Consider the following 25,498-nt stretch of genomic DNA (forward strand, 5'->3'; position numbering starts at 1 on the left):
CAGCGCTACCTGTGTGGCTGGTGATGGGGGGAGGAGGGCGAGTGGGCCGAGCACGAACTTCACTCATGCAAGTGAGTGAGCACTTCATAATCTCCCTGAGGCACAGAGCTGCCTCAGAGAGATGAAGAGATATGATAAAAAATAAAAATGTAATGAAACATGACCCGTCATGTGACTCTGTCATATGAGCAGAGACATATTATTAATGACTAATTAAAGTTTTTATTTTATTTTTATTTGCTTTTGGAAACCTCTTCCCGCCTGTGGATGAGGTTTCCAAAAAAAACGCAAAGGCTGCTTGGCCTTTTCGCCTGCCCGCCAACTGTTCCATTAGCAAAAATTTCAATTTAATTGATTTTTTTAATGGCCTTAACAGGCCTTTTAATTGTTGGCGGGTGCGCTGCCGGCTCCGGCGCGTGCCCGCCGATTGAACTATCGCACAACTGCGCATTGACATCAGCATGCTTAGCCGACATCAACATGCGTCACTTCACACTCGAGCAGGTCGGGCGCGTGCGCGCCTGATGAGCGAAAATTTCTGCCCCATGAATTGATCAGAAAACCGCAAGCACAAATTTCTGACGTGCTGGTGAACAAGGCTTCCTACTTAGAACACAAAGTCATAAAACAAACCCAGATTATGGTTTTGCTCTTCGAAAAGAATATAATAACAGATACTCAAACCACACTTCCTTAAGATAATCATCGCACCTCTCGGGAATGGTAGAGGAATCATTCCTGCGTATCTAGGGCCATTGTTACCGAGTGCAGCAGTTGTTATTGGGTTATTCTTCGCACAAGATTCACAAAACACAACATCAAGACATTAAAACAAAAAGCAAAAATGCTCACTCAACAGGTCAGGCAGCAACTGCAAAGGGAGAAACAAAGCTAACATTGCAGGCCAATGACTTTCACCAGAACATGAAGATGTTCGAGATAGATTACATTTTAAGCAAATGCAGAGCTAGGAAAGAGAGCAGGGACAGAATGAAAAGGAGAGTGTGTTACAGGATGGAGGACAGGATTGATGAAACAACAGAAGGATGATGGTGCTAAGTGAAAGGAGGTGATAAGACAAATAAAGAGAAGGTATAAATGATTACAGCAGAATAGCAGAGGGGGAGCAAAGCATGAAAAATCTGTTGGAGATATCTCTGTGGCCCACAAGTGTGGTGGAAGAAAGGCAGATGGACCCAGAGCTGCGGACCACCCCACCAACTGTGTGGTGATAGAAGGTTCCCACCTCGAGTACCAGCTCACACCACCTCCACATAGCCACCAAAATCTAAGCATCACCCTCAAATAAATTCTGCCTGCCTGCAAGCCACATTTGTCAGTTCCCAAAATGTTATCCTATTGAAAAATGTATTTTTCCCTGCTACATGCATGGCCCAAGGCGTGTGATAAGTATTTATATAATTTGTGGTCTTGACCATACGTTTTGTCCCTTGTATAGTTCTCAGTGAGCTATGACTGTAAGTTGTATATAAAGACTGTAACTGTTGTTAAGGTTACTTTGTGCCCATAACTTTGTCTTTTTTCTTGTGCAGGCAGTATTAAATTTGACAATCTCATTGATTCAAAGAGTGGAAAAACACATGACGTGCTATACATTGTGGAGATGATCATCCATGGGCAGAATTTTTAGCTCAGCGTGTGGTTGCGCGCCCGACTGGCTTGAGAGTAAAATAGCGCATAATCCCGCGCTTGCGCAATATTTCAGTCAGCGGGCACGTGCAGAATTCAGAAGCACGCCCGGTGACACTTAAGGCAATTAAGCTCATTAAAGTTCCAGTTGTTCCCGATTTTTTTCATGGTCTGTTCAACCTTACAGCTGGCGGACGGACGAATCTGCCAGGCGGATTTTGCATTTTTGATGAAACCTCATCCAAGGGCGGGATGAAGTTTCCGTTACGAAATTTTTAAAAATGTTTGACAGAATTTTCATCATGTATACGTTCAGGTGACTGATTCTGATGTGTGGACATTTTTTTCTGGATTTTAAAATCTTTATTTATTGCTTTTAAATTCTTCAACTTCTTGGGGCAGCTCTCTGCCTTCAGGGAGCTTTCACTTCACACTCCCCTGCACGCACGCTTACGGTCAGCACCTGCCTTCCTCCCACCCACACCCCAGCAGTGCTGAGCATTTTAGCGCATGTTTCACACTAGCTGGCCATTAATTGGCCAGTCGGTGTGAAATCGCGGTCGGGGGCCGATTGTGGGCAGCAGTCCGTTCCCTGGCCGGATCCACCGATCCCGCCTGCGCGCCAACCTACAATTCCTGCTGCAGATCTTTTTTCTTAAATTAAAGAGGTACTGTTATGATACAGCAGGTAATATTTGCTAGGCTGACCAAATCCACAAGCGAAACTTGGCCAATGTATCACAACAGTTTGCAATTTGTATTTATTATGAGAAGGTTTGTGCACCGAATTCAGAAGTAATGAATCCACTAACACCTTTACAGAATTTCAAAATTAAATTGAAACATTTATTAACAAAAGAAAAAACATAAAACACATACACAAAATTACAATTATAGTTACTTAATATTATAACATTCCCAAAATTCCTAGTTAACCAGACTCCCAACTACATGCCCTCTTTAAGGAAGCAATCCAAAATGGATTTTAAATTTATATAGACAATCCAGCAAGGTTACCACAAGCACCAGCTCAATAATGGAACTCCAAAGCTTTTAACACTACTTTGGTTACTAGAACAGCAGACTTCTGAAAAGTGGCTAGAGGCTTTTCCCCAAGTCGGTTCACACAGTGTATCTTTCAGATCTTACACGGCCACACCCACACGGCCTTCCATCCTTCTTTAAATATGGTTTTCCTCTTCAATCTGTAAATCCCATTGTTTCTCCATGTCTTTGGAATTTACTTTTCCCATAATATAAAGATCTTTTATGTTGTCATTGTGGTCAGCACTTTTGAGAAAAATCAATGTAATAACCTGCCTCTTTTATCTTGTTAGTTGTAAACATCCTAATGTCTTCTTGAAAACCAAACACCTTTCTACTTATATTAAAATGCAAATTTCATTCACACCCCATCTGCTGCTTTCCTCACTCTGACTGTGCTCATGATGGTCATCCATTAGCATTTCAATTGCCCTTTTTACACCTAGCTCTTTTGATCATTTCAATCTTGCAGTCTCTCCTTCTCTAATTTAATTAAGTCAGCCACACAGACAGAACCATCCACAAACACAGAAACATAAGCCTACTTTACAATACCCCACAATGATATTATGTAAAATATGATAGTTTCGTGACAGACACAAGCAAGGATTGTATATGATAGCACACTGCCTGGCCTCAGTTACTAGAGGCTGGGAATTCTGCAGCCAGGAACTCACCTCCTGACTCCCCATAACCTGTCTATCTACAAGGCTCAAGTCAGGAGTGTGATGGAATACTTTTCACTTGCCTAGGTGAGTGCAGCTCCAACAACACTCCACAAGCTTGACACCATCCCAGACAAAGCAATCCACTTGGTTGGCATCCCATCCACCACCTTAAACATTCACTCCCTCCATCACCGACCCACAGTAGCAACAGTACCATCTACAAGGTGCTCTGCAGCAACTCACCAAGGCTCCTTCAACAACACCTTCAAACCTGCGACCTCTACCACTTCAAAGGACAAGGGCAGTATGTATGGGAACACCACTACTTGAAAGTTCCCCTATTAGCCACGCATCATCCTGACTTGAAAGTATATCACAGTTCCTTCACTGTCGCTGGGTCAAAATTTCCTAACAGCACTGTAGGTGTACCTACACCACATGGCTTGCAGCAGTTCAAGAAGGTGGCTCGCCACCGCCTTCTCAAGGGCAATTGGGAATGGGTGATAAATGCTGATCCAGCCAGCGATGCCCACATCCCGTGAAAGAATGTAAAAAAAAAAAGAAAAAAGCTAATGTTTTTGATAAGTAACATAAAAGATCATGAGCCTTGACAATGTTGCACAAAAATAGCCAAAGAATCACTTTGGTTATGCAAAGTTTACTTCAAATCAGGAGCTGATAAATGCATGATATCCTTAACATTGGTGTGTAATAAATCATTGTGTGTTTTGTTGTAAATACATAAATGAATCTGATTAGAGTTTAAATAATTTCGACAAAGCATTTGATTCATGCATCCTTATTAGAAAATGTGGTATTTTGTTGCAATCATTTAGTTATAAGAGAGGGAAAATAAAAGAGAAAGTGAAACAGAAAATGTTGGCAATAATCAGCAAGTCAGTCAGCATAAAAAAATGAAGGGTCTCAAGACAGGTCAAATGTCAAACCCTAACTGTCAAGCTGTGTTTCTGCTTCAGCTATGACTGGCCTGTCATGGAACTCTGGGTGTTTACTGTTTTTAACTTAGTTTCAAATTATATATTTAGAAGAAGCATTCCAATGATATGGACGTGCTCAGATGGTTTTTTAAGTTTGTTTATGGGATTTGGTTGTCGCTAGCAAGGTTATATTGCCCATTTCTAAATGTCCTAGAGAAGGTGAGTAAATTCTTCCCATCCCCCAACTCCTCAAATATTTCTTCCCTTAATGTCTTCCCTGGGAAATACAATTTCTACAGGTGAGAAATTGGATTGGAAAACCTACCACTACTATTGCTTTTTTAGTCAGCTACCTAAGTGGCCCATTGAAGACTCCTTTTCCAATTTTCTCCTCAGCAGTTACCCTGATTCGGGAAATCAACCATTCCAGAAAATTGAATTTAGTTCCTGCCATGCATCAGATTGCCTAGTTTTCTGTCACGGAGTGACTAAATAAGTGTTGCTGGTCAGAATGAGGAAAGCACCATGGTATCCCATGTCCTTTGTGACATCCTGTGGGCTGAACAGTGTGTGACAGGAAGGTGAAGTCAACACTTTTATCTTTCATTGCAGCACCCTCCCCAGCAACACATGTAAGAACAGAATAAGCAACCCCTTATGTGTGAAGTAGCTGCATTCCTGTCAAACCCTGGCAGGGAAAGCACTGTTGAACGCCACAGTGTTACTCTCAAGTGGCATCGTCAGTCAGCTGTGCACTGCATTAGGAACTGAGGATATGGATAGCAGCTAAACTCAAGTTATTAGGATTCCCTAGTGGAAACATTGACCACATTTGTTAATCTCCATTAAAGGCATCAGGACCAATATATATTCATGAGTTTTCAGGCAGTACCAAGAAAAGGTCCCCAGGTATATATGTCTACTATAAACCAGAAAGGATTGTAATTTGGTTGGCTGATGAGAACATGCATCATGTGATGGGCAAAAAAAAATCCCTCCATTGTATTTGATTTCATGACCTAACTGTATCAAGCAGCTGGATGAGTCATGAGCTGCTAATGGCAAAAATATTTTTTAAAAATCATTGCCATAAGTGATATCGTCACCACAGCTCTTACCCAATGGTTCTATACTAGTCGGTTTCCTGCATAAGTTTTTGCTGAATCAGTAATCTCATTGAATTTTATTACATTGCTAAATGTACTCTTCATGGTCAGGTTCACATAAACTGTGTGGCCAAATAGGAGTAAATTCTTATCTGGTATGAACAACTCCCAATCAAAGCTGGGATGAATTTCTATGGGCATTTCCACCCATTTGTACACCATAACTTCAGCAAAAATCCCAGAGAAATGGCGCAAACAATTTATACTATTTTTCACGAGGTCTCCACAGCTATTTCACCAAGGTTATTGCAGATGAGCGGGAGGACCGCAGAAACTCTTTCCCTAAGTTTTGTGTATCTTATTCTTAACCTGTCAGCTGGCAACTGGTAAATTCGTTCTCTGTTAGTTGGTGAGTCTGAGCCACTCAACTGGCTAGTTCCTGGGAGACAACTGTCAAATTCTTAATCTTTTATATTAATTTATTCATATTTGTGATTTTTATTTGCTTTATTGTCTGAGTTCTTGTGTTTATTTTCCTTCAAGCTCACAGCTGCAGACAGCCAGAAACACCTGCCAATGTGGACGTGAGAGCGATTGAACTGCCAACCTTGGGTTATACCTTAATTTACACCTGCCAGCCAGGATTCTACCTTGCCGGAGGATCAGAACACCGGGCATGCAAGGCTGATGGGAAATGGTCGGGAAAGCCACCAGTCTGTCGAGGTAAATTAAGTATCAATGGTAAAAGAGAATAACCAGCACTTTTGCTGCAGTCACTCACTTGGCGAGCAGAATGTCAAATTAGAAGTGCGCCATTGCAAGAACCCACAGTTAGAAGCTCTCAGCTTTGACCCTTGATTGCTGCTGAGTTAGCTCAATTTTGCCAGAGTGGTCATAGGATATCTGCAATTCCCCTGCTTTCCCTCGGGTAAGACAAGAGAAGAATTACCTGGTTTTCCCATCCAAGATCACCATTCTGTGTCTCCTGCAGGAGGGTGACTATTATCTACTAACTCAAGCAAGTTCATATTGTATCAGAGCAATCCCTTATATGTGCCACTTAACAGTTAGAAAAGGAAGTGTCTGTCTAATTTAATACAAATTGGCAGTAAACTAGTGGAAGAATGTTTGTCATGTGAATGAAATGTAACACTGATATTTGGGACTGAAGCACCTTGTTGGGATGAGCAGAGGAAATCATATTCTTCTTCCAACCAGGTTATATCTTTCCTTGAAACGATTAATGCAGCATTAAGGAAGAGTGTTCCATTCTGAAGGAATAAGCATCAAAATTCACCTAAGATTATGTTTTAAATAATTTACATTTGGTAACTTTTTGTCTGACACAAAGGCAGCTGTGTAAGTGGAAATGAGTGAAAAGAGTATTGTTTGCAATAGTTTTTCTCCCTCAAGGATCTATCATTGCACACCCTCCTATTTCTCATCTACATCATTCAGTCACGTTTGAAAGCGCGCCGTTAGTTTTCTCATATCATGATGACACTCAGCTCTGCTTCACCAACACCCCTCTTGACTGTTACAATTTCATAAAATTATTAGATTGATTAAATATTGGAAAGACTGAAGCCATTGTTTTCGGCCTCTGCTCCAAACTCCGTTCCCTATAGCTATTGACTCCATGCCTGTGGCAACGGTTTGAGGCTGAAACAGACTGCTCACAATTGAGATAAGCTTCTGGCCTCATATTCACGTCATCAGTAAGACCGCCTAGTTCCACCTCCATGGCATCACCTGACTTCATCTCTGCCTCAGCTCAACTGCTGCTTAAAACCTCATCCATGTCTTTGTTACTTTTAGACTCGACTATTTCAGCACACTCCTGGCTGGCCTCCCTCCCACTTTCTATTCCCCATAAACATGAGTTGATCCAAAACTCTGCTGTCCGTATCCTAACTTGAGGAAAGTCCCGTTCATATGTGACCCCTGTGCTCGCTGACCTACATTAGCCCCCGGTCGAGCAACATCTTGATTTTAAGGTTCTAGCCTCTTAAGCATCCCCGATTTTAATTGCTCCACCATTGCCGGTTGTACCTTTAGTTGCCTAGGACCTAAGCTCAGCAATACTCTCCCTATTCTCCACATCTCTGCCTCGCTTTCCCCCTTAAAGAAACTCCTTGAAACCTATCTCTTTAACCAAGCTTTTGGTCACCTGATCTAATAGCTCCTTAGGTGACTTGATGTCATATTTTCTTTTATATTGCTCCTAAGAGCCTCCTTGGGATGTTTCACTATGTTAAAGATGCTATATAAATAAAAGGTGTTGTTTTGATGATGACGCAAGGATAACAAGCAATGATGTTAATTCTATCAAAATTTGCAAATATTAACTTTTCTCCTACAACCACACCGTAACCCTAATGTCATTTACCGACCTGATATGCCATATTTAATCAGGCCTGTAAATAGGCAAGCAGCCCACATGCCTGAAACAGGTGTAAGGCTGCTTACATATGAAAATCAGCACCATTCTCTAACTGCAGAATGCTCGCTGCAATCTTGGGTGCAAGTAGGTGGAACATATGACAGGCTTCATCTGCCTTTTAGTATTAAGTGCTGAGAGCCTACCCTACGCTCCACTGGAGACCACGTAAAGAAAAAGGCCCAGGGAATTTTGGATTTTTCTTTAATTGAGCCCAGGAGGAAGCAAAATCGCACCCCCGAATCCTCCAAAGAAATTGTGTCCTGCTGCCATAGTCCCTCCCCGCCATCACCAGATTCTTCTTCTTCTCTTCCCATCCCTCCTCTCCACCACAGACGCAACCTACAGAGGTTTTAGTTTAGGAACCAGTCAATTTCCCAAACTCCCTGCCCAGCAAACTCGTAGGCAACAATTAGGCCCCTTGCTGCAGCTCCAGCGCTGATTATTATTAGCATCATGAAAAACAATTTGACAGACTTCCTTTTTTGTCACATACTGTGATGATTTAGTTTGAGAGTTTTTGTAGTAATCAAAATAAATTTGCAAGATTTTTATTTCAAGAAGGTGGCATCTGTCTGAATTCCTCATCTGGAAGACCCAGGAACTTAAATATGCAGCCATCTGGCTTAGTTTGGTAAGGACTGTGCAATGTGCAGCTGTGCAAATCAAAAGGTATGAGGTCTGGTTCCTCATTTGTGCTAGTTAACTCAGGTCAGCCAAGGTCAAAGTAACAAGGTGGCCTCATAGGCCTGGAATTGCCCTAACTGACTCACCAGAAGCGAGCGGATCAGAAAGTCAAGATTCCTGCACATACATATGTAAGTAGGAGTGTAATGCCAATCAGTTCAACACCAGAACGCCGGTCAGGCTTCAGTCAGACAGAGAAACAGTCAGTGAATGATCCCAGGGTAACTGCTGATGCTGTGGTCTAGGAACGAGGAGATCAGAGGCCTTGATTATGGCTGTTGGGTAGGGAGGAATCGGAGGCCTGAAGGAAAGGCCAGAGGGGAGGTCGGAGACCTTGTTGTTGTGGGGGATCAAAGGCATCGGTGGGGGGAATACCAATCATGATCAGGTTGATTAAGGGGGGGTTGGCCGATTGCGGGGTTCCTCAGGTTTAACTTGTGAAAATCTGCATTAGTATGGCCTCAAAATGGGGTTGGTAGATTTAGTTGCTATTTTTAAAGGGAATTTCCTTTATCTGTTTGGTGTGCCCACCTGTTTCATGTGGTAGGCCTGTGCAAATCAATGTCCTTTGACATATTAGTTAGGACTCCGAATACAGTTTTCAGGGACGGGTGGCCTAACTAGCGCACCTTAAAAGGATCCCTTAAAAAAACAGCCAGGAAGGTTTCCAGCCTATATTTACATGCAGCAGGAATGCCCTTCTTGGCTGCACAACAATACTGCAGATTGCTGCTGGCCCAAACTCACCCCACTCCATTTTTGCCACCCTCTCACAGGAACTATTTGCAGGCCCCATAATCAGCTAGACTGGAGCCATTGATCTATAGTGCAAGGCCCACAGATAGGCCAGATCCTCTAAATGGCTAGGGCCTCCCGCTGGCACACATGTATGCGTGGCTAATGCAGTGTAGCAATCAGCAGTCCAAAAATGAGGTTCCCCCAGTTTGTTCAAGAAAGTTCAAATAGGGGAAAATTGGTAAAAAATACGCTTAACTGGCATTTGAATGCCCATGACCTAATATCTGTGCAGTCATGCCTATCAAGGGCTATATAACTAACCACTATCTGTTCCTCCTTGCTCCAAACGGTCACAAATCTCAAACAGCCCAAAAGTATGTGTCAGTGTCATTGAACAAATAAAATTATGAAACATTATCGGATAACACTGTTTTAAAACAACAACATGTTAGCAAGTCAATAAAAAAAAATACTTTATCTATGTTGGGAGAGTAGAACGATGATCTGCTTTTGCCTGTTTTCCTCTGTGATTTACAACCAGAAGTTGTGCAGCAGTAGCTCATCATCATTATCCCTCCAATGATATCCCTTCTTTAATAAGACATCTTGTCTCTTCTCAGCATGTGTCAATGTAGGCATGTCAAAGGTCACCAGGTAACCTGTAAGTGTCAGCCTCTCGTACCAATCCCAGACATGGCCCGTGTTCCAGTGCACTAATGTCCATTGATGTCTTATATCCAGAAAGGAACAAATCAATACAGCACTGTGAAAATAATAAATTAACGTGAAAATAAAATAATGTACACACATGCACATACACATACACATACACACACACATATACACACACACACACACACACACATATACACATACACACATACACACACACACAAACTAATAAAATCAATAAGGTTTGAAAGCACAAGAAAGCTCTTAAATAATGTAGATGCCCTTTAAATTCAAAGAAGCATCAGAAGCCTCCTCTCTCACCTCCCTGCCAGCAAAAATGACAGTCTAGGTAATGTCAAAGATGTGTTGAGAAGGCTGCAGTTTCGGAAATGCAAGCTGCAGTTGTGATTCTCAGAAATTATCGTATTCCTTGAGGAATTCTTGGCCCATTAAACACAGTAACTGACAACTGTGACTGTCACAAGTGAGTAATTTTTTGGGATTTGCACAGTGTAATATGATGAGACGTGCTCTGCAATTTTACCCAAGAAGTGGCTATGTTCTTTGTATCCCTGAGCTCATGGATTCGATCTATTGCCTAGGAGCCGTATTTGAATTGAGTAAGATAAGAAACGGGCAATATTTAGCAGTGGATAGGATGGAATCAGACACTAATTATATGCTGTGCTAATATTATTTAGTAACATGGAAACAAAGATGTATAAACGTCACCATTGTTAGAAATATTGTGTGAATTCAGTGCCTGATGATCACAGAGCAGAGGACGGGAAAATATCCGTTAATGCATTACGATCAATTGAACTATTTTTAACTTTGTACTTTAAATTTAAAGCAGCATCTTGGAGGTATTCCCAAGCAATTGACTTTTGTCCTTCATCTTTCTGGACTTTTGTTAGCTACCATAAAAGAATTCCTCAAACATAATACTCCGAAGAATGTTTGAATGGGCATACAGGTGATTTCTACCTCGCTGCATTTCAATATCAATGCAGTGCTTCAAGAGAACCACAGAAATAGATTAAAACCAAGGTTGAAAAATGAATTTGTCAGCAATAAAACCCGCTTGGCACCAATAAATTAACTACCCATAAATATCATTGTGCTCAACAATGCCCTATAGCTAACAAAACCTACCTAACTGGGGGTAGCAGAATTCTTTATATGTTACAGGTACAATGTCTCAAACCTGGCAGCTCGGAACTGAGGCCGTGTCTGCTTTCAGATCTTGCCAGGTTTGGCAGATTGGGCCATGGACGGTTTGGGTCAAGCTGGGTCAGGTGGGGTCAAGGGTTGCTCAGAGTGCAGGAATAGACCGGCATGCATGCAGAGTAGGGGACAACTAGTGCAGCGCCAATGCAGTGCCCAGCCGAATTTTCCAGGTAAGTTTTTTTTAAATTTTGCTCAATTACAATTGATGCACGGCACATTCTAAAAATGTCTGGTTTTTGATGACTATGGTTTTTGAATAGCTGGATTTGAGACACTACTGTACATAATTCTGAGTACAATATATCACACCAATAGTGGTGTTACCTCAAATGCTTAATTATTACAAATTGTAATTTATTGAATATCTTCTTTCTGACAAGTGAAATGAAGTTTGCTGTTCATTGACTGGTGCAACTTCTAGAGAATTTGCCAAAAATACAAACTTGTTTAAAGTTTCATTTGGGGATGACCTGTAATCGCATGTTGAACAGATGCTTGACATTTCTAGATATCTCTTCCCTTTAAATATTTATCCTGCCCCATTTTCTTCCCTCTTCTCCTCAAGATGAAGATGTATGCCTTCAGTATGCCTTCCCAACAGTCATAGGTGAAGCTATTTGATTGTGTGTTTGTCGGCAGGAAAGGGAAATCACAAATCAAAGCCAACCCTTGTCTTGCTTAATATCTGCATTTCCAGGATGGGTCACTAGATGCAAACCAGGAATGGGAACCCAGCTGATTTTCATCTCCCTAGCTCAGGGATGCTGCCTCTAGCTGCAGTGCTCTCAATTGCCAGCTCTGAGACTGACTAATGCAACGAGGGAATCAATCTTAAGAGTCTCTTTGACTTTTGTGGTTCTGTTTTGCAGGTTAAATTTTGCGACGTTCCCCACCTCTTCTTGGTTCCTTAAAGGAACATTTCCGACTTATCTCAGTGGTCTCGCATACCTACAGACCTGCCAGTCAGAAAGCCGCAGTGATTTTTCTCCCTCAGCCTTGGGGGGGAAATAATGTCATGGCTTCTCGATTTTCTTAAATTTATGAGGTCCCCACCCGACGTACCATCCAATCATTTTTGCAGTGTGCGGTAAATTTAAGCACGTGAGCTCTTTAATTTTTTTGTGTGGTATCATAAAGGAAACAGTTTGTTCAATGGCTTGCATGGGAACTTTTGTGTTCCTGCACAGTTGGTGCCTGTATGCCAGCAAAACCCTTCAGGCTAATGTTGGAAATGGTCAGGATCTGAGAGTTTAAGTAAGTTGCTATAAGAGGATACCGTTTTTTTAATACAAATTGACCTGGTTTCTGCTGGACGGGTAAATTGACTCCATGGACATTGCTTCATGGAATTGTCTAAAGAATGAACTCATATAGCAGGATTTTCAGGCCATCGGCGGGCGTGGTGGGCAGGCCCGGGAGCAGCTGGGAAACGGCCCGCCACCCACGAGCAGCCCCCGACCGCAATTTCACCCTAGCTGGCCAACTGGCCAATTAGCAGCCAGCCAGCATGAAAGGTGCACTGAAAGGCTCAGCACTGCCAGGGTGGGGGTGGGAGGAGGGCAAGCGCTGATGTTAGTGCAGGCATGGCACAGCGCTCACTGACAGCCCCCTGAAGGCAGAGAGCTGCCTCAGGGAGCTGAAGAATTGAAAACCAAGAAATAATGAGGTAAAAATGCAAAAAAATCCTGTCCTTGGATGAGGTTTCCTCAAAAATCCGAAGGCCGCCTTGGCCGAATTGCCCGCCTACCAGACAGGCAGCGGAAAATCACCACTGATTGAAACTTTACTGGCCTTAATAGGCCTCTTAATTGTTGGCGGGCGCACTGCTGACTCTCGTGCAGGCGTGTCCACCAAAATATTGCGCGAGTGCACGATGACGTCAGGACACTCACCCGACACCATCGCACGCTATTTTACGCCCGATCGGGTCAGGCACACACAAGCCTGCGGGACGTACAATTCTGCTCATAGGTTTGAATGACTCCGGCTCTCTACTGGAATCTGTTCCTGAGCATAGAGATACTCAAACATTGTTTATTCACTGAATTAGCAGCATTTAAGACTAACTGGAGGCACAGGGCAAAGTTAAGCAAATAAGTTAAACAAATATTAAAGATATTTCTGTAATTCATTGTTAGTTAATGTTGAGGTATTTACATGCTAATGTGGTTGCATTGATATAAGCACCTGGACTTTTCTGCACTATCCAGACCCAAATTAGCTGTATTTGCAATGATGGCTGGGGAGCGATGTGACTGTGAGGCACTGTCATGTTTCTGCCACAACCTCTATTATCTTCCCCATCCTAACTGAGAAAGTAGACTGCATGGCCTTTTCTGCCAGGCACATGTAAGTGGTATCAGGGAGGCTTTGCAAGCCCTCCTCTCCCCTTCAACTCCCCCGCCCACCCAGCATTAGGGGTACACTCCAGGGAAGTCTTTAAGTGGCTCTTCCTCTTCAAGTGTGGCAAGCGGAGAGCTACTGCAGTACCGCTCTAATCTTTCTGGCTGGAAACATTGGGCTCCCACTTTGCAGTGAGAGTCCTGTTGGGAGTCCACCAGACATCAACTCGGTGACCTGCAACCCAGAAAACTGGGTCCGAATCACAGCAGCAAGTGCAAGTCCTGCACTCACCCATCTGAAATTGTGCACCCCCCCCACCCACCCTGCTGGAATCCCTAGGGATGGACAGTAAATGTTGGCCATGCCAGGGACGTCCACTTCCTGAAAATGAATACATTTTTCATGAAGAGGTAAAAGTAAACTAGCTTCTTGCATTACAGAACCTAAAGGGGGTTATTTTGATGGAAGGATGAATTGGGCACTAAATGGGTTCTGTGTTAATAAGGCACACCTGTTTGAAAGTCTGGTTTTAGCAACAATTTTGGTCCTAATTGCTGATTTGCTATGATATGAACTTGCCTGGAGGTGCTAAACGGACACCAATAGGTTTCGCACTCAAGGGCTGATTAGATGGAGTTTATGTGCAGCTGTATATGTGGACTTCACTCACTCACTTCCATTGAAGGTGTGAGTGAGTGCACTGCCTGATGCACAACAGCACATGTCAGGATAGCTTCACGGCCAAGGGAATGCACAAGCTCTCAGATGTTCCACTGGAGATCATGGTGGAGAAGGCTCAGAGGAGGAGACATGTCCTGCACACACACTGGGGAACGAGTCCAGCTAATCCTCTTGACCCACTACTGCAGCAACTGGTGCTACTTTGTCAGGCCTCATTTCCCCCTCCCATTCCTTCTGAGAACCAAGGCAGGGCCACTAGCAAGATGCTAATGATCAAGCCCCCGCTTTATTTTGCTAACTCCTACAAAGTGTCTGATAACGTACAGTAGCACAGCAGTCTTTTTTTATTCTAGGTCCTCAGAGAATTTCCATAATCAATGTTGATAATGTTGGTGAAGTCTTGACAAAATGATTCAGAGAGTCTCCTGATGTGTTTCAAAAGTCCTCTGCAAACCTTCAGCAGCAAATGTACAGGAAATAATGATATACCTTTAAGCAGCACTCAGAATCCTCTGCAATGATTAGATTACTTCCAAATAGGTGGTTACTGTTAGAAGGCATTAGATCAGCGCTAGCAAAGTGCAGTGCAAGTACATTCATGACCTGTGCGTAATAAGCCCCTTAATGATCCTCCAGGCAGTCGGCCCTGCACATGCTTCACCTCCTGTTCCAAGATGGCATCTTGCACTAAATGCAGCCTAACCAGTGTTTCAGCTGAAGACCCTACCTTGGCCACCGCAGTCTCTTTAGTGCCTAATGTATCCAAGTAACATCACTGCCAAAGTATCCAAGCTACTGTGAAAGTTCCTCAACCTCTTACTGTAACAAGGCAGTACAATTACTGTTTACACCATAACACACTTGGTAAGAAACATTGAAATGGTACGCGGCCCTCGTCTCAGAGCCCCTAGGAATGGGCAATAAATGTTGGCCGCGCCAGGGATGTTCACTCATTGAAAGCGAATACATTTTTCATAAAGAAGAGAAAGGAAATCAGCTTCTTGCATCATAGAACCTAGAGAGGGTTATTTTAGATGGCAAAGACCTGTTTACTTTCCTCCATATATACAAATTAGGTAATCCAGTTGTTTTCCATCTCTCTCTACCTTGTGTCTGGGTCAGCTGCAGTGAACTTGTCACGTCCATCAATGTAGTATACACTGCCTGAGAAACAGGACAAACTACAGTTGGGGCGAGGGTGCTAATACAGCCTGGGAATCCACTTACTTAATTGTTCCTGAGGGTTAGCAAGAATGCTTTCTCATCTGCATATTTTTAGTTGGCAGACCGTTGGTAACTGAGTTTGAAATGATCGTCATTTTGCTGTCAGAAATACTGAAGGAAGGCATTTAACCTACTTCAGGTGTCTGAGGGAAAGATGAGACAAACAGTGATCAATGAAAGCAAATGACCTATACTCGAGTCATCATTATTTGTCTACTCTTGCAGTGCATTGTAATTGCGCTGAAAATATGTCACTTTGTGAATAAAATGACAAGAAACCAATGTTTTACTGCTGCATTGGATCCAAAGTGATCTCAATACTTGTGATGTACTTATGACAGAATCACATCTACTTGAAACAATTCCATGCTTCACTTCATCTGCAGTACTGTAGATCTGCTTCATTTATTCTTGGAGACTCTTACATTCTCATCCAGTCCCATCAATCTGTATTCAGAGAGAATTTTGTGTGGAGTCGGCCTCTGGCAATGGCATGACTGCAGGAGCACAGGAGCAGCTGGTTGTCGTTAATGTGAAAGTGACTTGAATTTAATTCTGTGCTATCAGCACATTTTCTGAAAGCAACAAGCTGTCAGTGACTCCAGAAAAAGCATTTCTGGATACTTATGCAGGGACACCAGGATTAGTCACAAATATTGGTAATAGCCCTTCCTCTGTATCCTCTGCATCTGACAAGTTTGGCTTGGCTGTCACCAGTTATACTGTCAGTCCCAAGAGGGATAAAGTAATAAGGCACATCATCACATGTACAGTGTGATTTGCATATCCTTGCTGTTTCCACTCCTCGATTTTTTTTAGTTTTACATGTTATATCCTCTACAATGGTTTCTAATGTTTTCCACTAACACAGATGTTCACAGGAAAACTCTGCTTGTTTACAGAATGATGCCCTCTCAAACAATCCTTCTGCGTGAGACAACACTTAGGGTGCAATCTTCCAGTCCCACCCACTGCCAGGATCGTCCAGTCCTGCTGAAAGTCAAAGGACTTTCGGCTGGGCCACCGAATCTCCCGCAGTGGGTCCCACCATTGCGGGGCTAGAAAATCCTGACCTTAGTCCATCGTTATTTGTTGTCCACGGTGTTGTATCCTCTGTATATAGGGGAGAACTTTTTGCTTCAACCTCCATTCTGCAAGTGTGATCCTGTTCCCTGTCACTTATCATTCCCTTGCACTTTTATCTTTTTGTCTTTAACCTCCTACATAACTACAATGAAACTTAAAACAGGCTTTCCTTACAAAAGCAATTGGTCTGTTGGTTTCTTGGGCAGTGGGGGGAGATGGGAAAGATGCTTGGGTGAGGCCGCTCCATTAGAACACTGACTGCAGAAGAGCATTCACCCTTGGAGCAAACCTATTCTGACTTTGGACCCTACCCCTGTGTTGCTATTTTGTCATTTCTGGCACATTTGCCTCCCAGTGCCTCAGCTATTTGCATATTATTTGTTTTTGAAAGTTCTTTTATGCTTCTCCATATCATCTGACACATCAACCGTCCCCACTTCCTCTCTCGTGTGTACTTTTTAGACTTGATTATTGTAATGGACTCCGGGCTGGTCTCCCACATTCTATCCTCCATAAACTTGAGGTCACCCAAAACTCTGCTATCCATGTCCTAAGCTGTATCAAATGTCATTTACCCATCACCCCTACGCTCGCTGGCCTACACTGGCTACTGATTAAGCAACACCTTGATTTTAAAATTCTCCCCATTTTCAAATCTTTCCATGGCCTCAGCACCAGCTATCCCTGTAATCTCCTCTAACTCTACAATCCTCTGAGATACCTGCACTCCTCCAATTCTGGCCTCTTGTGCACCCCCACATTTTAATTGCTCCACCATTGTTGGCCATTCATTCAGCTGCCAAGGCCCTAAGCTCTTGAATTTCCTCCCTAAGCCTCTCTACCTCTACTTCACTTTCCTCCTTGAACACACTCCTTAAAACCTGCCTCTTTGACCAAGCATCTGATCTAATATCTCTTTGTGGTTCAGTGTTATATTTTGTTTGGTAATGCATCTGTGATGTGTCTTGGACTTTTTTTTAAGTTAAAGGTGCTATATAAATGCAAGTTTTTTTTTCTCTTTTCTCTTCAGTGTTGTTTAAAGGCACGTATTTCTTTCTCTTTTTTTCAGTTCTGATAAATGGTTACATCCAAAATGTTAACTTGTTAGTTTTTTTCATCAATATTCATTGAGCTGCCTTGTGTTTTCAGTATTGTCTGCACCTTTTATGTTGTATTTCTGCTGTTTTCTCAAATGGTTGCAAAATTGTCACTGATGTCCTCAAGAACCAAGGACTAATGCGTGGCACTCTCTAAGGCAATACTTGTAAAAGGAGAGCAAAAATTCAGGCTTCTGACTTAAAAAGTAACCTGCTTTAATGAATGGTTATCACTTGTATTTTGTGTTTAGAAACTAAACTTAAATGATTAGGGTGAGTGCATGCGACTACAAAATGTTTTGCTTTCACACCAGGTCTATTAATAGAGAGCTGCCTGCCTTAATTGCATTGCTTAAATTAGCAGGTGATATGAAAATGCGTATCTCTTCATCAGCCTTCGGGATTTAATTGTCCTGCACAGCAGATAATTAATCCTTGTATTTGACAGAACCTAATGGCCTTTTCTGTCATTTTCAGCTGGGCCCAAAATAAATGGCAGATCAAAAGGCACTGATTCAGGAACCCATAAAATCAAGGCTCTAGGTTGGTATTTTTTCCAGATTAATTACTCAGCATACGCTATATTTCAGTAATTTACTTTGTATAAAAGTCTCCTTCTACGCATATTATAAAATTTGAAGATTCACAAGAATTATCGATCCTTCAAGTCTTGGCTGTTTGCATGTGATAAAAAAAAAGGTTTAATCCTCTGGTTTGCTAAATTGCCTTTACCAAGGAGAAGTGAGTATAAAGTTTCTGTGTTTACAGCAGAGCACTGAAGCAGAGTGCATGATCCAGCAATTGTGGCCATAGCACTCTTCATAAACCACCATGCAAGGAAGCTAACATTCTGTCTGTGGGAGAGACCATCATTGGGAAGACAAATGACCACGTCAGCCCCGGGCTTATGAACGGTGCCCCCCATACCCTCTTCCTCTGTCAAGAGTCTGAACAAACTACAAACATTAATATTTCCAGCACAGCAAAAATCCACTATGTATTTGATGTGACATAATCTCGCATGCATGGGCATTTCCATTTGAACTGCATCACTGTCCAAGATTTCACAATGATAGACACTTATGAGGCTAATGGGCTTATCTAACCTATCTCTATAATGTAAGTACATCAGTGAAGCAGCAGCTAATACTTTGAGGTGGAGGGTACAGCAGAATATTTGCTTTATCTGCCAGTGGTTTTGCAATGTGGATAAACTTGAGAGTGGAAAAGTTTATTTTAAAGGGGCACATATTTGCTTCTGATGTAAACAATGTTGGGAATGCTTCAATTTTTGGTGAGGGAATCATCATGTGCAAGTAACATAATGATCACTTCAAACTATTCATGCCATTGTGTCATATGCAAAGAAATGAAAGAAAGAAAATCTTGTCTGTGCTCTCTGAAAGTGGAACAAAAATGGTTGTTTGCCTGTAGATTGTCACTGCCGCATATTTTTCTCTAATTTGTGTCTATTTGCTTGTGTAATTTAAATGTAACTGAATGATAAATCTTCATTTATTCCTTTAGTTCCCCCAGATGTATTTGCTCCAGACTCTATATGGAAGGGTTTCTATGAATACCTTGGAAAGAAACAACCAGCAACATTAACTGTTGATTATTTTAATATTTCCAATGGCCAAGTAAACGTTACGTTCATCGAACACAGCAACATGGAATTAAAGCTATCAGGTAGGTTTTCATCTCCTGCTCATGACTGCACTGCAGCTCAGAGTTCCTATCAGCATTTTATTTTAGAAGAGTTTGCTGTATTTTGGAAACTGCTATGACAGAGATAAACTTATTTTAATAGATGAAAGCAAAATACTAAGGATGCTGAGTTTTTCCAGCATTTTCTGTTTTCTTTAAAGAGATGATCAGCTAACTATTTGAGCAGGGGTGTGAAGCGGGACAGAAGAACAAGAAAAAGTCTTGCTGAGGGAAAAAAGAACCCCACTGAGATGTACGTTGGGAGGGTTGGTGGGGAGGACATGATAAGAGTGCAAGAAGAGAAAGGGAAAACAATCCTATCGCACATTGGCATGGCATTATCATTGTGGTAGGAGCAGAGGACAATTACTGTGGAGCCATGCTGGGCTTTGACACACTGTGATGAACACAACAGGAGGTTTGCTGGTAAAATATAAAGCAACATAGCTGAAGTTAATTAAGGGAACAAGAACGCATGATGTGAACCCACATTGATTTTACAGTAAGTTAGTATCACCTTATGACCTGATCAGATCAAATCTATGTTAATCCAAGATGGTGACACAGACGGGAACATTATTCTTCCCCACAAACATATCCCCATGCAGCCTTATTTTTTGGCTCATTGGTAGGTGAACATCCTCAATGGGATCAGAGAATGTCTTTCCTTTACAAGCTCACACCAGTATACAAACTGAATGGGTTGAATTCCAGTTGATTTCGGGGATCTCGTGTCCTGTGTTTCCAGATTGTTTTTTTGTATGGAGGCTTGGGGGTGGTTGGGGGCAAGGTTGGGAGAATAAAAATAGGGGCTAATTCTTTTATTTGTCATTTTAATGGAGTTGTTAACACATTAAAAATAAAGCAAAGTAATTTTGCTTGAATGCAAATGATGCCTTGCAGTGTATTTTCTAGTTGAAGGTTTCTGTTGAAAAGTAGTGGGTAAATAGTTAACTTATTTTAGTTTTTAAACCCAGAATTTAAAAAAAGAAACCGTCAAATCTGGACTTTGTCAATGCTCTTTAATGACTGTGTATTTGTGGCATTTGGGATTATGGAGTATATTATGAGCAAAAAAAAGCTGACCTTTGAAAAGCAGTTATTAAAGGTTACTTATATATTAAGTGGAAATGCAGGAATTCAACTCCCAGAACCTAGGCTGCAAAATTGGGATCTATGACCATGGGACTTTTAGGTGAGGTTCCTTTGGCTTTCTTTCGCTGTTGCAGAGTGAGTCAAAGTACTCTGTTCAGTGTTGTTAGAGGAGCTCTCAAAAGTCATTGGAGTCAGAAAGGAACATTGCTGAGTGGAATTTGAAGGCCCCCATGCAGAAAACTTGCTCTCGGTCATTGGTGGGGTCTGTAGTTGCAGCCCCTCTTGGGTTGAAGCATGACAGGGGCATGGAGCACAGGCAGTAGAGAGGAGAAGCTGTGTGCAGGGGAAGGAAGGCCATACCTGCTTCCAGGAGGATTTCGGGGAGCACTGTCTGAGACAGCTACTTTTCATCTCTTGAATGGTGACTGAGCTGTCAACTCTTACAGCCAAATCTGCTGCTGCAGAGCACGAGGAGGACAACAGTGACCAGCTGTCCTCAATTTCTATTCCTCAGGATCCTTCCAGGCTGGAGCCAACAACATTTCTCAGTTCACTATGCATTGCATTGGTGACTGAGGCCATGTATGTAACAAGAGAGGACTTCATAGTGCATCCTATAAGCAGAGAGAGGCAGGAGAAGTGAGCATGTGGCTTCGGCAGGGTAGCAGGTGTTGTAGGGTGGTCGAGTTGTGCTATTAATGATAGAGTTGATCTGCAGCCACTTCTTGGGTGGAAACATTAAGTTTATTTATGATACACTCAGCAACAACTCCACGTCTGCTTTCAACTCCAACTCTATCTCCACAATGACTGCTGAGGTAGCCCGTGCTACTCTCCTATTGGTTACTACAGATCATGTGATCTTGCCTAACAGGTATTATTCTTAAAGGTACAAAACCATACTTCAGCTGGATTCCCAATGGTACAGGGTGCCATTGACTAACTCCATGTAGCTCTGTAGACATCACGTTTCAATGGTGGGATGAACAGAACTGCAAAGGGTTCCAACCCCAGAATATGCAGTTGGTGTGCAACCAAACACAGACCATCATGTCGTTGAATGGTTGCTATCCTGGTAACAGCCACAATGCTGTCCTGCCCCAGTCAGCCATTCCTGCCAACTTTGAGTCACCGTGTCAAACAAGAGGGCGGCTGCTCAGTGACAAGGGCTACCCGTTCTACACATGGATCGTAACTGCACTCTGCCGCTTGACCACACGTGGCCAGCACATATACAGCAAGAGTCATGCTGTGACCAGCAAGCCATCAGTGTCCTCACCAACAGCTTCGCTGCCTGGCCCGCTTGCTGGGTGGGGGGGCAAAGCGGGAGGAAGTGTATAAATCATCCGACTGGAGCTTTCCTTCAGAAGTTTGATGGTCAGCTGCGTCCTCCACATCTTGGCCATCATGAGGGCACAGCCTTTGCCACCAGAGATTCAGTAAACAACTCACCAAGGAAAGGAGGAGGAAGCACCTGGGACATCATTGTTCCAGGCAGGTTGTCTGTGAGTATCTCCTCAGACTTTGGTGCATCGGAACCATCGCCGCCTCATCGCTGCTCCACAATTCCCTTCATTGCTGTGCTATAAACTATGACAGGGCCTTTTTGGCCAAAATCCTGAAATAAAAAACAACAACAAAAGAACAATTCCATAACAAGTTTATCACTTCCAATAAGAAACAAAACTCAACTATTCACCCTTATGCATGCCCTTAGTGCCTGTCTTGCAGCACCTTCGCCTGTCCTATTGCTCCAACGAAGTGCTGTCCCAGTGGCTCCAGCATGGCTGGTGGAAGGCTGTTGAATTTCAGTGAGGGTGACTGCAGATAGTCTTAATTGACGCACTCTAGCAACTCTGTGCCTAGAAGGCCTGGCTCTATCTGGGCATGGGCAGCAGTCTGGGCTGCTTGGATGACAGGCAACAGCAATGGCACTGGCGTGTGGCAGTGGTGAGAGGACGAATGCTGTCACCCTGAGGGAGGACAGCAGGTTAATCCACCGTGGAGCTATGGCCATTCCCCCGGGGCAGTGCCTCAGCAATCCTAGTCGTCTGCTAGAGTGCCATTAGCATATTCCTAAATTAATATCATCACCGTCAACACCCCTTTGTCCTTTTGTCTATGACATCTTTGACAATCTCTTCTTTGCTTCCACCTATCACTGGCCCTCTCTCCTGCTCTACCTGTCCCACCCCCCGCAACCAGCTTATATTTCACCTCATTTCTATATTTCCTCAGTTCTGATGAAGAGTCATACGGACTTGAAATGTTAACTGTACTCCTATCCGCAGATGCCGTCAGACGTGCTGAGTTTTTCCAACTATTTTTATTTTTGATTCAGTGATGGTAATGCCCAATTGAAAATCAAGGGGAGATGGTTGGATTTTCTGTTGTTGGAGATGGCCAATGCCACTTGTGTGGCATGAATGTTAGATGCCATTTAACAACCCAGCCTAAATGTTGTCCAGGTCGTGTTGCATATGGGCACAGACTGCTGCAGTATCTGAGCAATACTCACGAATGTTGCTGAACATTATGCAGTCATCAGTGAACATTCCCACTCCTAACCTTTAATACCACCCTCTTAAGTGCCAGTACCTGAGCTGATGTCAGGTCAAATGACAGTGTTTCTTCATCAGACATCTACTCTTCTCCTCACCCTTCACCAGGTTGCACTGGCTGACCAGGCAGCAGTTCTTGGCCATCTGAAAGCTTAAATGCAGAAGAAGAAGGTGAGCGTGAGGGCAGGTAGAGTGGGTAGAAAGCAAGAGGGGGTGTGTCCATCATCTGGAGCTTGTATTTCATACCAGATAGTGGGATAACAGTGAGCTGGGATTTGAGAAGATGCATAAGGGAGGGACATACTGGAACAGCTTGGCTGTGCTGCAGTGGAATCTGAGACACCAGCTGTATGGTTTCAGTGATGCAAAAGCTTCAGTGCCTTCCAGCTCAATAATTCACAGCATCATCACCTTCAAGGAGCTCAGGCGATGCAGATGTGCCACTCCCCCACAGGTTATCTACTGCTGCTTATGATTATGTGCTACCTTGACCTGTAAGGCAAGTGTATAACTGAGTGTGTTACTATGTGTTTGAGTGATGTGCCAGGCATAGTTGAATAGCTGGAAATAGATGCAAGCTGCGAGATGTGGGTGTGAGGCATTGATAAGTATTTGCAGATGCGTTGGAACATCTGATTGTTAGATTTGAGTCCTGATTGCTAGAGATTGCTGATGGGTTAGTGATGGAGGTGTGGTGCATTAAGCAGTGTGTGTCAGGTTGGTGGTGAGGAAGAGATGACATCTGACACATTTGGCATTCACTGACCTTGACCACTCGTGTGATGTCATTGAACTATTTGTGGCAGTGCAGCCAGCTCCTCAGGGTCACACTTCTTGAATAGACCTCAGTTGCTACCTGCACCATTTCCTTCAAAGTGCAATTCTGAAAGGCCCCTCGGGCCCCTCCCTTTCCACCTCCTGTATTGGAGAACCAAGCAGCCCCCTCTTTGGCCTGCTGCTCCATTGTTCCTCTTTCTTCCTTCTGAGAAATACTATCAACAACACTTCTAACCCCTGCTACAACCAGAATGCACCTCCTTTTAATTGGTGCTAGCCTTGCACAAGCATGGGCCCCTTGCTAATTGTGCAGCTAGTCAGCAGCGAAGTTTGCCAGCAACTGCATCACTTCATGGGGCATGGGGTAACCACATATCATGATCTCAGTGCTTGTTAATGGGCTTTATCCAATCTTTAGCAGTCTATATTCAAGGGGAGTCAATGGTGTAGTAGTATTGTCTCTGGACTAGTAACCCAGAGACCTGGGTTTGAATCCCACTGCAACAGATGGAGGAATTTGAATTCAATAAAAATTGTGCCCAATTTTTAAAAAGTGTTTCTCCCCCCCACCAGTTTCGCTCCCATTTATTTGCATGTCAAATGCAAAATCTATCATGAAACAGCACAATTTAAAATGTAATATATTTAAAACAAAATTTTGCTTTAATAATATTCTTTCATATATTTAAGAGTGACATCTTGGTGAAGTTTGAATAAGTAGAGCTGAAAATTGATTTATCACAAAAAATAAACATTTTAAATCACAATGTTGACCCACCAGCTATACATAACCCAACTTTAAATGACTGAAATGAGTTCTAAAAAATATATATAAAACTATTTTCTGGTTAGATTTTGGTACAATGGTGAGTTCCTGAGTAAATTTTAAAATAAAAGTCATCCATTAATTGAGTACCTATTCGGGCTGTGCACCCAAAAGATCCAGTTTAATTTTTGGAGCCTCATCAAAGGCCAAGAAACAAGCACAATTAGCGGAAGATCCCAATGGTGATTACTTCAGCCAGAGGCACAGCTAATTTTGTGGACTTCTCGCACGATGTTTATAAAGCTTAAAATGCCATGATCTGTTATACCATTATGGGTAGGGGCGCGGGAGGTGGTGGTGGGAGAGTTGGGGGGAATTGTGCTGACAAAACCATTGCAATCGAGCAGAAGCACCTGGCCGCTGATTTTAAATTTCTATCATTTGCGTCCAGTTTAAAAGTCTGGGACAGAATCAGGAAACAAAATAATATAATTTTCTAATTGCTCCTCTCTGGTGTTCAATTATTCAGCTAAACAACAAATAACAATTGTATTCACCAGTTTTTAACAAAAGATAAAATAACCTGATCAATGTTGTGTTCAACCTAGTGTAAGTAGCAGGCATGTCATTCAAATGCAGAAGAAATATCCCCTACAGGTATAGTTCAGCCACAGATTTACTCGAATCACTGTGCAATAAAGTAACTGAAGTTAAGGTTCTTTCTACATGTCCTGAAAGTGGAATATTTTACCAGGTATTTTTTTGTGTGCCCACTGTTGACATCAAACTCTTGCAGATCAGGTTAAATACTGATTTAAAGAACAGCAAATAACTTAAGGGGCGTTAAATTTAGAAACATCCTTATAGCCAACAGAGAGAGGAGACTTTCATCGCTTCAATTCGGACTGGATTCAAATCTAGGCCTAGAGGTGCAGAGGCAGCACACAGACACCTTTACTGTATAATTTTTAGTTGGAAGAAAAAACTC

At 42.6% G+C, this 25,498-nt stretch overlaps 1 protein-coding gene across 1 annotated transcript in view; it reads left to right on the forward strand.

Moving 5' to 3' along the window:
* The window catches only part of LOC121278286 (CUB and sushi domain-containing protein 1-like), an 844,854-nt gene that overhangs the window by 808,618 nt on the left and 10,738 nt on the right, over positions 1–25,498 (forward strand). Inside the window, exons 55-56 of the mRNA XM_041188558.1 lie at positions 5,950–6,129; positions 19,132–19,293. Coding sequence (XP_041044492.1) covers positions 5,950–6,129; positions 19,132–19,293 — 342 coding nt within the window. The remainder of the gene's footprint in view (positions 1–5,949; positions 6,130–19,131; positions 19,294–25,498) is intronic.

The sequence above is a fragment of the Carcharodon carcharias genome, chromosome 5 (assembly GCF_017639515.1).
Source record: "Carcharodon carcharias isolate sCarCar2 chromosome 5, sCarCar2.pri, whole genome shotgun sequence".
Lineage (NCBI taxonomy): Eukaryota > Metazoa > Chordata > Chondrichthyes > Lamniformes > Lamnidae > Carcharodon > Carcharodon carcharias.